This window comes from Montipora capricornis, chromosome 13 (assembly GCF_036669925.1).
Source record: "Montipora capricornis isolate CH-2021 chromosome 13, ASM3666992v2, whole genome shotgun sequence".
NCBI classification, from domain to species: Eukaryota; Metazoa; Cnidaria; class Anthozoa; order Scleractinia; family Acroporidae; genus Montipora; species Montipora capricornis.
In genome coordinates, this window is record NC_090895.1 from 30,667,855 (window position 1) to 30,683,139 (window position 15,285).

Sequence of the window (15,285 nt, forward strand, 5' to 3'; positions counted from 1 at the left end):
TAAATATAAATTTGCTCATGTAGAAATTCGTTTATTGTTTGGGCTTTAGCATTACCTCTGATCGTATTCTCCTTGTTCTATCGTTGCCAGTGGACTTCCAAAAATCCTTTGTTTCCAGTATTGCCTCCATCCTTGAAGAAACAATAGAAAGTTTGCATCGGCTACGCTAAACACACCACAGGTTTTTCCAGTTGCACTCACTAGGTTATCAGTGCAAACTCACATGAACGAAGGGAAAACGCTCAAATGACGAGGTTTACAAACTCTTAAAGGTAACGTGGCAATTAATCTTATCAGCTTCATTGATTGATTTGATTGATTAAATAATTCTAATAACATGGTTTTATCTACCCAGCAATGCGATCCTTTCGGAAGCCAATGAGCGACAACAGAAAGCTTCTTAGCTACCGTACAAGTATCTTATGGTACACCTGCAGTTTATTGCGATTTGAAGGTGGATTGTGGATCAGCTAGTTTTGGGCCCAGCCTCCAATTCAGTGGGCTCATTTACTTCTTTATTAATTTGCAGTCATGGGGATTTTTATACCAGAAATATATTCACGCGTTAAACACGACAAAACTATAAATTCCACCCACCATGAATCTTGGCGGCATTTAGGTGTCCTGCGCGGACAGCCACCAACAACAAACATATGATGACAATTAGCATCAATGCACCGACTCCTATTACAACCCCAAGGAATGTAGGATTGCGATAAAACTGCGACCTTTTTGCGGTTGTTTCCTCTCTTTCTGATTCCTCCATCTCTTTCACTACAAAGGATCCCTTTTCTGCGCAAGAAATACAAACAAGAGTGACTTTTATACCGGATCGCATTAATCTAACTGCTCTCTGATAAGGTTAACGTTCATTTATTCGCAAATAGTGCTAACAGGTCCAATCAGACGAGTATCCAGATGGCATAAGGATGTGATGCGCAATGCCAAACGACCGTCTATTTGCGTTATGCGTTTTGCAAAACAATACGGAGAGGGAGGGACGGAACCGACGCCAAATGAGGCGACAAGATAAAGAGAGCCTGCCCGAGAGTATTCCATGTTTCCTTTAACACCTTGCTTTTCTTCCCGATATTAATTCCCATCAAATGTCATGTACAGGACCTATGAAATTAAGGACGGCTATATATATGTAACACAATGTCACATTCGCATCCTTCCAGACGTCAAACAAAATTGGCATCTCAGCAAGAATTCAGCAGAGATTTGCTATTGGCCACTTTGAGGTTGTGCAGGAGACAGGGTCGAGAGCCTTGTTGAATTGCATAGTGGGACTATTTTGGGAGACGCATTTTCATCATTGCGTGCGCGGAGCAAGAACTCAAGTTGCAAGAAAGCAATATACCAGGAGTTGAGCTTCCTAAACCACCAGAATATTGTACAATGGCAATTTGAAAACGATGGCTCACTTGCCAAGGTGCAAAATTGTCCAGAAAACGAAAAGATTTGATCAAAAGGTTAGTGAGCAGCTTAGTCAAAATGTTTTCGAGAAGTAGGCAAGCTGGCTATAGTAATAGGCAGGAGAGGCCTTCGGACTTTGCTGCAAGGGCCGGAGCCCCTTGTATATGCTAGGCGGGTCCGGGGGCATGCTCCCACGGGGAATTTTGAAACTATTGGGTTCAAATGGTTGCATCTGGTGCATTTTAGGGTAAACTGAGCCTCTATTAGATAGCATTAAGATAACATTAAAGAAGAATCACACAAGACTTTCGATTTTCAAATTAAAGTTACATTCCGCCAGAAGCATTATTGGAAAAAAGGATAACTTTTGTATAAGCAAGTACTTCTCAACTGTGAAAGTGAGAAACTCAGTTGCTGAAAGTTGACTCATAATATATTATAGAGCCGGTCAGTTAAACTGAAGGCTTCAGACCTTCAAATCATTTGAGCAATATATTATTACCTCAATGCAAAGCTATGGGTTTCCGGGGCTAAACACCTGATACCGTTTGAAAAAAATTAGAAATTTGCGGCGCCCTGCGTTAACGTGACGAGATCGTTTATACGCCTTCTTGTTTGTACCTGCAACAACCGTGACCGCTGACCATCCGTTCGGCTCGCTTTCCCACGCCTTTAGCACGCAATGTTTAAGGCGTTCCTACAGAAACGATTGTGTGCGGCTCTGGTTAGGCTAAGCTACATAATTCCCGAAAAATTGTTAAAAATTCTTTCCGGAATTTCCCAGACGAAAGGTCTAAAATTCTTTTAGAAATGCTAGAATTCTCCAAAAACTCTCTTAAGTTCCCGAAAATTCTTATAAATTTCGTTTCTTATAATGCAAAGTCTTCCATACGCATATTTGCTATCAAGCAAAGATCCGGATTCCGAAACTCCGGTGAGAAACCGCTGCTTAGATGCACTGTAGGAGCCCTTTTGGTGAATAACCGCTGATAAGGAATGGATATGAACGGACTGATCCCTCTCCTGGTAGGTTGGAATACAAAAAAACACGTTTTGTCAACGTTTTTGCCTGTGAAAAGTTTCCAGCATGTCAGGTGAAAGTTCAAATTGCTCTAAAATTCTCGAAATTGTCAATTTACTTTCTAAAATTCCCGAGAGTTTCTAAAATTCTTTTTGATGTCTAAAATTCCCCCCAAAATTCCGGAATTATGTACCTAAGCCTAGGGTGGGGTTTACGAGGTGTATTTTTTAGTTACACTTCAAACTGGGAGTTTTTAAGAGACCTTATAGACCGAATGCATAAATGGCGGGCAAAAAATATTCTTTTGTTTATGTGCTAATTAGACTCACTAGCCTCACTCTCAAGCAACATTTCTTTTGTAGTTTGTACATGCCTACGAGGCTAGTGAGGCTAATTAGCACATAAACAAAAGAATATTTTTTGGGCGCCATTTATGCATTCGGTCTATAGCCTGAGAAACGATGAAGGCTTGCAGTATGCAATCGAAACGTAGTGATTAAAGGGACAACATAGTAAGAGAAATGATAATGCTTCATTAGTATAATTTGTACTTTATAGTTTACAGTGATGAACAAAACCTCGAAACAACCTCATCCTGAATACAAGTCTGACAAATGTGAATTCGAAGTAAGTGGCAGATATTGTGTTGTAGGCGGCCAAATAGCCAGCTGCCGGCACATTTTGACTGGGCTGACAGTGAGATCTTGGTACATATGACGTTTACTTACTAACAACGCAAGTTACAAAGATTTAACCCAAAGTTAATTGTTATCGTACAAGATTTTACGAAAATCTTCTTGCAATGCAGAGTAAACGACTGAATGAACAGTGGCTCGTCCCCAAAACAGTCCCACAATGCAATTCAATAAGACTCTCGACCCTGCCTCCCACGAAACTTCAAAGTGGCCAATTAGGTGGATAGCTACTCAAACTGATATCTTATCATACCTCCAAATGTAACCTTGCGTACTTTACTGGGTTCTCCTCTACCAACCGCATTCAATGCAGAGATACGGAAGTAATATTCCTTTTTAAAGTCAATATCGTGTAGCACGTGGTAGTTGATGTTACTGATGTATTGTACTTTCCACTTGCCGCTGTTTTCGTTGTATTCAAGAATAAACATGGTCACGGGACTATTCCCATCATTCCATTTGCGCCAGCTGATGTTCAGAGCGGGCGAGTGATCGAGCATTTTGAAATCGATGATTTCTGGCGGAGACGGCGGTGCTGGGAAAGAAGTTAAAATCGAGCTTAATAAAGTCTGGTATTGTCCTCTAATAGGTTCAACTTTGTAATTTAACCAATTGAGGCTGAACGTACTTGCGAGTAAAGACTCACATACTTTTTACTTTAAGTTTCCTGACAACAGTTTTTCTTCCCAGAGTGTTGCTTCCTGTGCATTCGTACTCCCCAGCGTCTTGTCGGTTCACGTGTTTAATTTCCAGTGAGCCGTTTGCAAGCTGTTGGTATTTTGTAGCATCAGAAAGATCGCGGCCACTGCTGTACCACATAACTGAGGGCTCAGGGTAGCCATATGCTTCACAGTCCAATATGGCAGACGCTGATTGTTTTGCAAGAGTGACGGGTAAATTCTCGTGAAAGATGTTAGCCTTGACTAAAGCAAAAGATAATTCTTGTGTAAGGTTAAAAGCACAATTTCTTAAAGTATCAGAAAAAAGGATAACGTATCTGCAGGGTTTTTGTTAAAGCCGGGACGCCGGGACCTTTACTCTGCTTCTTTTATTTTTGTCCCGGCTATTTTACGCGCAGGTTGTACGAGGATTCTTTCAATATGAAGAGACTAGTCAACCGATATTTGTATTTTATTATTTAATATTTTCTTAAACCAAATCGTGCTTTATTTCTCTGCTACTGGGTATTGTTAGTTGTACCACAATTTGCGTACATGTACGTGTGGCTGATTTGGAGTTCATGACAAGATGTTATCAAGTAACAGAAAACACATTGATCGGCGCGCCCTGCTTTCGTCATTAGGGAGTTTAAGCAAATTGCTATGGCGGGCTCTAATACGGCTGCCGGAAGTAAATTTCTTCAAAAATGAGACACTGTGCATGTTAGTCGGTTACGGTCAGCCGTAGCGCGAAGGAAATGAAGCGGAAAATCGACCAGTATTTTACCCAAAGGTACCCATTAGGCCTCACAAATTCAAAAATTTTCTGGAGGAGGCCCCCCTTACCCCCCAGTGGGAGGGGGAAGACCCCCTACCACACCTATCCTGCCTTTGCACAGCGTACCAAGATGGCGGCAGAGTCGGTCAGAGCCGCCACCCTGGTCCCTGCTATATGTTCAATTGTCCCTGCTATTAAAAATCATAACAAACACCCTGCATCTGGTCGTTGCTACAAAACAACTAAATTTACTTTGCTGGCAACCCAACATCACGCAGTATGCTGAATTGCAAACCAAATGAGACAGCGTTGTGCTTCGTTTTGCTTGGTAATTTTTGTATGAAGCAGAGGCTTGTCATTTCAAATGACATTGAAACACTTACTTCTTTCCTTAGTAGCTTGCGTGACTACAATGGACGCGTTTCCAAACCCAACCGAGGTGCTGGCTTTTACCCAGAAAAAGTACTCGGTGATAGACTCAAGGTTGGGCAGTCTTTTAGAGGTTGTATTTCCAGCAAGTGGAACTTCTGTCACCTTCACAGCGTTGGTTGCTCCCGGATCACTGATTGTCTTGCTATAGAACAAAAGGTATGCCGTGATGATTCCGTTGGGTTCCAAGGGGGGATCCCACAGTACACGAATTGTCTGTCTGAAGACAGGGACAGCTTGAACATTGCTTGGAGGACCAGGAACTGAAATGAGAAATTTAGCTCTCTTTTACTTCGGAAAGTATCGGACTGCTGAAAATACCGAGGCATTTCTGGTATACGACATATATATATATATATATATATATATATATATATATATATATATATAGTATATATATATAAACACCTAATTATTGTAATTTCAAGGGAATGGTATATAAAAACCTACGAATTAACATTGTCATCTAGGTCCTGACGAGTGGGATACACTCCCACGAAACAGATCTGTAGAGCGAATATATGAACGAAAACTAGTTCACTTTCTCTTATATATATATATATATGATGAGAAGAAGAAAGGTGTAGCCATGCCTCGATAGATAATGTAATAAGGAAATAACTTCTTGAGGCATATGTGTTTCTAATCGGTTTTATACTTCAAACGTTTCGCCGTTTAGAGCTTCGTCAGTGAATGAAGATTATGAGTACAAGATTGCTTTATGTAAAAAAAAAAAAACTTAGTACAATGGTGGAATTTCAAGGCTCATTAATTTGATGGTGTTAATCTAGATTTAGAGCTCGTCCATTGCAACCATTCATGAGGTTCTCATGCTTGCGGATTTCTAGCGCTTCAATGATTTTACGCGTGCGGATGTCGTGGATGTTCCTGTGGAGGATTCCCCAAGAGATATCTTGCATAGATGGTTTGTTATGGTTGATCAAATGTGAATAAACCGTCTGTTTCACCATTCTGACACGGTTTATATCGGCGAAACTAGTAGAACTATCGGATCCAGAATAAAAGAACATATCAGAATGGTGAAACAGACGGTTTATTCACATTTGATCAACCATAACAAACCATCTATGCAAGATATCTCTTGGGGAATCCTCCACAGGAACATCCACGACATTCGCACGCGTAAAATCATTGAAGCGCTAGAAATCCGCAAGCATAAGAACCTCATGAATGGTTGCAATGGACGAGCTCTAAATCTAGATTAACACCATCAAATTAATGAGCCTTGAAATTCCACCATTGTACTAAGTTTTTTTTTTTTACATAAAGCAATCTTGTACTCATAATCTTCATTCACTGACGAAGCTCTAAACGGCGAAACGTTTGAAGTATAAAACCGATTAGAAACACATATGCCTCAAGAAGTTATTTCCTTATTACATATATATATATATATATATAGGGGGAATCTGGACAACTGATTGCCTCACAAATCAGGATCGCCTCACTACTCCCCAGTCGATCGGCTATGCACGGTCCTATCTCCTTAAGAATTAATTAACAGTAGATTGAGCATTTTATATATATATATATATATATATATATGGACCAATGTATCGACAACAAAAGGGGTTGGGTGGGAGGAATAAAACGCGCACCCCCCCCCCCCCCCTAAAATAGCACAAGCCTTTTGTAATTGACCTTATGGTTATTATATCACCATGGGGAAAACACAGTAGACTTCTTTCCTGGCTGTGATCCAGAAGGTAGTTGAAAAATAACAGTGTAGACTGTAAATGAAGTAAAATATGATATTTATCTGCTGTGGTCCGCAGTGTACAATGAGTATATGTTAATCACATGGGCCCGAGGGCAATTAAGGATTAATTTCACGCGTAATTTGTAAAAACTTTGAAAATACGAGTGAAATTAATCCTTAATTGCACGAGGGCACATTGCGATTGCTTGTTTATCACATAAAAGGCAAACTTATTGAGGCAAGCCCGTTCAATGCCACGACAAATGACAATAAACTTACCACGCTTTCATTCGGTTCAAGTTCAATTCAATTAATCGATGATGTCAAAAGAAATAGCGCTTAATTTAATTAAAGTGTATTTTACAGGTGGACAAAAAGCAGCTTAATCAGAGTTAGGAGCTGGAAGAAGATTCTCTTGTAACTTCGCTAGCTCTGGAGAAGCAACTGTCAACTAATCAAGCAATCATGCTGTCTTGATTACCAAAACTGCCCTCGTGATTAAGAAAAAATGCCCTCCGTCTAAGCCAATCAGCATTTAGTAATGTTTCCCCCTATGTGATAAATTGTGTCAACACTCACTGTCTTCTAAAGTTGTTCCTCCTCTTCCAGGACTCGCAACACCTTCACCCTTTCGTGTGAAAGCAACGACACTGATCTTGTACCTTGTGAACTTTCCCAGTCCACTCAGTGTTACGTTTCTCTCATTCGGATTATTCACAGTTTTTTTGAATATGTCTTGTGGATTCTTTAAGCTGTGGTAATACACTCGGTAACCAAGCAATCGTCCATTGATGGCATTTGACGGAGGTTTACTCCACGTAACCTTCAAGGCTTGTGAGCTCAGTACAGTGATCGTTACTGAATTTGGAGGTTGGCTGGGGACTGAAGAGGAAAATGTTACTAGGAGTATTAATTATTCATGTGGGTAGATACAAAGTGTTTCAAAAGTTCCTACCGTTATTCTGCAAGACGGCATCTCTTTAGTTACCTGTGCGTTTACATATAACTCTAGAAACTTGGTTTACATTTTACGGCATCACTTTAGTTACCTGTGCGTTTACAGATAACTCTAGAAACTTGGTTTACAGTCACCGTACCACAGAAAGACTCACTGCTAACCCATAAGTGAGATGCAGTTTTGTACAAAAAAGGTGAAATTTTCTCGAACACCCTGCAGTCGTGCTCTGTGACCAGATCTTTCTATGATATGATACGCATTACAACGTTTTTCCTTTCCTTAACCTCATTGTCAGGGTTTGTAACTGTAGTACTGTTAATAGAGGCAAGGTAGAAGGATGCGTGTACTGAAAAACTGCGGAACAAGCAACCAACTTAATCTGCTGATTCTCGGCTAACTTCTTCCTCTAAAATCATGAAACTCAACATCGCACCAAGAGCCTCAAAAAAGCGTCCTGTGCCAAGGGTAATGAAGTCGCCATGTCTTAAGACCATCAAATATTTTAGAGTAATAACGCAGAAAGGCCGGGTGGATCCATTCAAACAAAGTATTAAAGGCCCACCTTCAACCGACAGGCATCGCGTGCCGCGGAACAATTTTCATATATGAAAATTCCCCCCGAAGCTGAGATTCATCCAATTAGATCGCTACGATAAGCAATGTGAACTTCCATAAAAAAAACAAACGGTCGAAAAGCCTGTCGGTTGAAGGTGGCCCTTTAAGAATGCACAAGCGTTCTTCATGTTCCTTGCTCTGGCAGAAACCCTACTCCAAATGTTATAAAACAAGGGGCCCGATCATTCAATCGTTGGTATATCGAGTTGTGATAAACTTGGGAAGCTTGAGCAACACTCGAAGAAGCTAAGCTTGCTCCTTGGTGAGTTTTAGTCAACTCTAGAACTTCTCCTAAGCTTTTCAAACTAAAGTCTATGAAAACTCAATTCACCCATTTTAGGTTACATTGTTTTCTCCCGTGAAACATACCGTCCTCGTGTGTAAGAACTGCGTTTGTATTTTTCAAAACGGGGCTTACTCCTGCTCGCGTGAAAGCTTGAATCTCTATCTCGTACTCCGTGTAAGGATGGAGACTGGATATAATATAGCTCGTGGCTTTGCCGTCATTCACGGTGAGATTTCTTCCTCTGTAATATTTGTTGCTTTGTTTGTACGTGATGTAGAATCCCCGGATCACACCATTCCTGCTTTCTGGAGGTGGTAGCTTGGTGTCAAATTAATGAAACAGCAAATACAAAATGACAACTTATGAGCACTTCAAGTTTCCGTTGTGTAAATAGAAAATCCTGCCATTCACGACAATAAAGGTCCACGGACCGTAACTATACATACGAAAGTAAAATATATGTTGCTGCCCCAAGTCTGCTTACCTTCCAGCACAAGTAAATTTCCTTTGACGAAATAGCTGTCACATTCACTAGACTTGGTGGCGCTGATGGGGCTGTGGAGAAAAAAGTTTCCACAGTGACGAACCAGGTTCAACAATGGAAAAATGAAACTTGGTCTCAGTGGCAATACATTTTTTGTTGTGGTATTTATGAAGTGTTGTTCCGTTTCACCGGTTTATTGCAAATCCGCCCCCCACCAACCGGTGTTAAAAGAACTTTATACAAAAATTGGGTTTTGTCAACGGAGTTGATAATGTAAATTGGCCACCGTACAGAGATTCTAAAAGCTGACGTTTCGAGCGTTAGCCTTTCGTCTGACGAATCCCACGTCAGCTTTTAGAATCTCTGTACGGTGGCCAACTTACATTATCAACTCCGTTGATAAAACCCAATTTTTGTATACTACTTCCCCACCGAAGCAGCACCACAGTTTCTTTAGAAACTACCCCCTTCATTCATTAAAAGAACTTTGATAACTTCTTTCTTTCTACACAACCCTTTAAAACCTCTTTTCCTGATTTCTAAACTCACCTCCTTCAAGAGTCTCTGCCGAAATAAAGACGCTCGGGTCACTAGTTCCCAATGCATTTCTTGCGTACACACGTAAGTCATATTTAGACGCTGGTCGCAGTCCAGTCCAATCGAATCCAATCGACAAACCCGCCGACACCACTCTCTTGGTACTATCCACCCACACTTGGAAACTCCGTTTACACTCCACTGTGTACTCAATTATGTCTGCGTTGCCATCAAATCTTGGTCTCCACGTCAAGTAAACAGAGCGCGCTGTTACGGCCTTTACTTCTGGTCTGGAAGGAGGAGATGGCCGCTCTGAGATGACCAAAAGAAATGTTATCGCCACGAAAGAAGTGGAAGCAAAACAGTAGTACTAAGCAGATAAGAAACAAACAACCTTGACAACTGGCACCAGTCTCATATGATACTTTACTGAAAGGGATTGTTGAGTTAAAAATAAATTCCATCAGCTGAAAAACAACGAAGACAAAGAAACCACCCACCGGCAATTTTAAGTCCACGTCTGTAATTACTGTTTCCAACCCGCCTACATTCCCTAACCCTAATGCACATGAGTTACCCGTAAAACATGGGATGAAGTATTAAAAGCGAAAGAGCTAAATACTGTTCCTTTCATTAAACGAGGGCATGAATACTGCTTACGTTGAGCTTTGATGCGAAACGTTCTCCAGTCATTTCCATACGTGTTCTCCACTTTACAAGAGTACTGCCTGGTATCCTCTAGCACCAGTCTTCTCACCGTTAGCGTGCTGTTGACTCTATAGTACTTTGGTTCGGTGGATGTTTCAATGGCTATTCTAGAATTTTTGTCATTTGTTTGGTTTCATTAAACCATTTAACATACATTGGAAGGTTTCCCACAGCAGTGCACAAGATCACCACGTCACCTAACACGTTGGCTGACTTGTTTGTGGGTGCAATAACAATTGAAGCTGGCACTGCTAGACAAGAAAAACGTGATAAATTAATGACAATCGGGCCAGAGAAAACAAATTCAGAAAAAAAATCGTGAATAGTTAATAATGTTTCATACCATGAACAGTGAGCTGTACTTGACGGCTGACAGACTTATCACTGACTCCATTTTGAGCAGTACAGAAATATGTCCGCGATCTTCATCACTCGTGTTTCGTATCACCAAAGTTCCATCAATCATTTTCTCAAATCGAGGCTGGTCCATGGAGACTTGTTTGAAGCCCCCGGATAACTTACTCCAGTCTATACGAGGAGGTGGTGTCCCGGACGTTTACGCATGCCAGATATGTGGTATAGCTTTTGAGCACTTGCTGGTTAACGGGTTCTTGGAGAAATTTCGGTGGCACTAAAATTGAAAGCGCAAAAATTGTCACCAGTGTTCTCGCTGCTGCTGCTGCTGCTGCTGCTACTACTACTACTAACAATAATAATAATAATAATAATAATAATAATAATAATAATAATAATACTAACAACAATAAGCGATTTTTGTTACAATAGTGTGCCGTGGCATTGAGTACTATCAATGATGAAAAATTGCCTACAATTATGGACAAAATTGTCGAGACACGAAAAGAGATTTATTTGCACAACTCCCTAATAGCATTGTGTTGGGTGGGCTGAAGAGAAGTAGGTCCATTGTTCACCTTCTTTTCAAGCTATAGTCCAGAAATTTGAAAAACGAAAAAAAGTGTTATGTAAATAACAAATACGTACTAATACTAAGTCAACACGTGCAGTTAGGAGCTCATTATTTGGAACAAACAACTTGTATCCCCGCTTTGAATGATCGTTTTCTTATACTTGATTATTCTAAAATCATGTCCTCTATGCACCTAGTTCAAGTTATGTTCGACATAAACGGAGTCAATGTGCGTTGATTGGCTGAGAGGAACAACATTTGGAGGGAAAGAAAGCGGTTTTAAGTATAGATGGTATGAGCAAACGATGATTCCAAGGAAAGGTATGTCTGAGTTGCAGGCTCCGAGTCAAGAGCCACTAATGCTTCTCTTTCACAAAAAGGAAACCCTAACCCGAACAAATACAAACCGAAAACCACCATCTCCATGGACACCTTAGTTGTGCCAACATTGTTGCTTGCCATACAAGTGTAATTTCCAGAGTCGGCTGCTGATACGTTCTTGATCTCCACCATACTCATTCCATACAAAGGCACGTGTGTAATGTTGGATGTTAATTCAATGCCATCTTTTAGCCATTTAATGGTTACTCCACGATCCGCCGCTGCGCTAAACAAACACATGAGTCTACCTTGTGTTCCCTCATGCCACACTTTAGGATCTGCATTTAAGTTTAAATTGGGAAGTTCTGGATAACAAACCAGAGAAGACAGTGTCATTGCATGTAATCAAACGACTTTTTTAGTTGATAAACAACATTTTCCAAAATCTATTACCTGCTGATAATTTTAAAAGATAGAGAATAAATAGAATACATGTAATTCCGAGTAAACAACATTTTGAAAAGCAGTCCCCGACATTTTTGCATGTCTCATCTTTCATTACCTTGTCGACAAGTTGGTCCTCATTGTTCACTATACAGGTTGCTACATCGTAGAACAAATAAATTTCTCTCGAACGTCAGTGTAAGTTCACATAACTCATAACCGATGGTGTAAACAAAGAATCTGAATTCCACACTTACCATAAACTGCAACCTCAACGGTGTGTTCATCTTCTTATTAGCGCCGTTTACAACTTGGCATTTGTACGGACCAGCGTCCCCTTTTTGAACTTTGGAGATAGTGAGGATGTTCTTATCAGACACGGAATGACGCTTATCGAACGGAATACTTATTCCATTTTTCGACCATTGTACTGTCAGTGGAAGTGGATAACCTTTGCCTGTACATCGAAGCTGAACGGGCTGGCCTCGAATCGCATTAATCACACTTGGCACTGAAGTTATATTGGCTGTACCTATTTCAAAAATAAATACCAGGCCTATGTAAGGGAGGGTTAGTTTCTTTTATAATTATGTAATCAACAGAATATCGCGTTTCTGATTGGTCAATGACGAATGCATAAATAGGTTTTAGAGCAATACAGAAGTTGATATAGAAACACAGGGATGGGGTAATTATGTTAATGAAATAAAAAAAATTAAAATCGTTTGAATTTGTTTGGTGATTCACTCGAGTTTATCCGCTTTCCTATACCTATTTGTTTTATTTTTTTTCGTCTGAATATAATTTAAAAAGGCGTTAGTATAGTAACGGCAGTTTTAGTCTAAATATTCGTTGTAAACTGTCTTGCGCAAAGTAACAAGCAGTGTCTTCAATGAACGTTGACACTTCGCATAGTACTTTGGATGTGATTCAGCAATGCGGCCCAGAATCAGGTAAACCTCTTTCACGTTTAAACCCACCAGGCTCTCTCTCCGCTTGGGTCATAGTAGTTTCGGAAATATGATCGCCTGTATGCAGGGTAATAGTCGCATTACTCACCATTAATATACACTGGAATCACTCGGGATGTACAGTTTCCAATATTACAAGCAACGCACTTGTACTCTCCGGTTTTCTCCACACTCATTGATACTGCGATCAAGGTACTTTTCCTGCCTTCATCACCCTCCTGCCCACCCTCGCTAAGCGGTGTATGTATAATGGTATATCCTTTCTCCATTATTCACCGGTTCACCATCCAGGTACCATGTGATATCAGGCCTCGATTGACTGAAGGCTTGGCACGATGCTTTCAGGCGTTCTTTCAGTTTTAAGACAACTTGCCGGGCACTTGATGAAACTGATGGATTTCGCTCTTAAAGGAAAAGGAAATACGTGCTACTTATGTGTGATCTTTCTAGTCGTTTTCTACTTGGGAGTTTAAAGAGACAAGAAACACGTTAAGAAGATAATCCTAACGATACCTTGGTTTTCTACAATATCTTCCACGCTCGTTTAGCGGAGACTGAAAGAAAGCGCTTTCGTTACTGTACTAGCCCTTCCGCATTCGGCAATCAAGTTATTCCTCAGTTACAAGTATCAAGGATTTGAAGATCTTTTTCAGATACTTCAAAAACTTTACTTCCTTTCTCTGAGTCACATGTCGTGTCACCCATGTTATGCGTTTTCACCTACCATCTGTAATCAACATTGCACTACTTTGCACGGTCTCATAGTCGTTGTCTGCGAGGCACTGATTTACAGCAAGATCTTTGATGTAGATAACAGCGTACTCCAGTCTATTGGGTGTATTGCTAATGCGGTCCTCATTAACAGCCAGTGAATGGCTTTCCATTGTGAAGCCACGTGATATTTGGTCTGGGTTGCCCAGTGACCTCGCATTCCATGATGAACCCGGATGTTTTGGACACTGTGGTGATTTTTCGTCGAGGACGGACATCAAATCTCAAGGGAACTAAAAGAAAACTTAACATCACACATCATAAAAAATTTGCCAATGAAAAGTCCCTACTTTTTCGGACAAACCAAAAGAGAAAGGACGTGGTTTACACCGCACTTGATAGGTAAAGGTAAAGCTAAAGGTACACCTTATTTAACGTCGGAAGTTCCTTTACCCTCTGGAGGGTATTCTCCCAGGAAGCCCCCCCCCCCCTCCCGGCAGGTTCAAATCCCATTTTGGCCACTGCATGGAGTATGTCTTTGGTGCCGGGTTAGACACGACCACTGCTTTGTAAACAACATCCGGTTCCTTTTCTTCTAGTTCTTTAACACTATTGTATTTATTTATTTATTTAATTATAACAGTGCAAGCAACGACTTGGGTCCGTTATCATATAGAACTGTTCATAAAACTCGGTCCTTTACCTTTTTTTCTACATACCGCTGTGAAGCTGAGAAGTGCGTGAAGTCTGATGTTCGCTATCTTTTAGGCTAAGCAGCTGTCATTCTATAACTGATCATTATCCGTGATTGCTCAACTAACATGTTGATTATAACGAACTCATATACTGTTGCACTAACCTCGCACAGAAAGATACATAGAAATTGCTGCAGTTCCCTCGCTGTTTTTCACCACACATTCGTATAACCCCTGATCTTGGAATTGTGTGTTCTCAATGCGCAGGCTCCCGCCGGCGAACCTCGACAAGCGGTTTCCCATCCTTAAAGAGCCCCCATCTTTCTTCCAATTGTACTCCTCTATGGCGGGCACAGGGATACCCATGAGCCACACATTGCAGTTCACTAACTTCTCCCTCCAATACTGTTATGTTTAATCCTCAGTTAACATGTGGGGAGGGAATGGTTGTCGGGAATCTAAAGATAGAATGAATCAAAAAAAGATAGAATGAATCCCTTTGAGTTGCGTCACATCTCGTTGATTTGTACGATAATGTCTTTCTATCCCACATTGATTCTTACGCTCCACTCAAGACGAAGACCATCGTCCTTAGACCTAGAGCTGCATGGTATTAAAATGGCATTGCTGCATGCAAGAAACGAAGAAGACGATTGGAGCGCAAGTGGAGACGAACTAGGCTTCTTTGTGATCGAGTTAACTACGAGAAACAGTGTGCTGAGTGTAGAGATTTGATCTACAAAACTAAAAAGGACTATTTCAAACACAGTCCATCTCAGTGAATATACATGACCAAAGGGTTTTGTTTCCAAACAGTCAACCGATCTTCTAAGTGGTGGCTAATTCAAAGGATACTGAGTACCGCCACTTGTTCTGATGATAAGACGCTAGCTGAAGTGTTTATTG

The 15,285-nt window shown here is 40.7% G+C and overlaps 1 protein-coding gene across 1 annotated transcript in view; it reads right to left on the reverse strand.

The window, feature by feature from the left end:
* Positions 1-15,285, reverse strand: part of LOC138028726 (cell adhesion molecule DSCAML1-like) — a 59,181-nt gene that overhangs the window by 1,726 nt on the left and 42,170 nt on the right. The window contains 19 exon segments of the mRNA XM_068876329.1: positions 56-131; positions 598-792; positions 3,389-3,670; positions 3,786-4,058; positions 4,956-5,264; positions 7,301-7,603; positions 8,664-8,898; positions 9,065-9,135; positions 9,614-9,913; positions 10,262-10,429; positions 10,432-10,560; positions 10,653-10,724; positions 10,727-10,865; positions 10,867-10,940; positions 11,645-11,923; positions 12,260-12,295; positions 12,298-12,534; positions 13,062-13,239; positions 13,241-13,377. Coding sequence (XP_068732430.1) covers positions 56-131; positions 598-792; positions 3,389-3,670; positions 3,786-4,058; positions 4,956-5,264; positions 7,301-7,603; positions 8,664-8,898; positions 9,065-9,135; positions 9,614-9,913; positions 10,262-10,429; positions 10,432-10,560; positions 10,653-10,724; positions 10,727-10,865; positions 10,867-10,940; positions 11,645-11,923; positions 12,260-12,295; positions 12,298-12,534; positions 13,062-13,239; positions 13,241-13,377 — 3,493 coding nt within the window.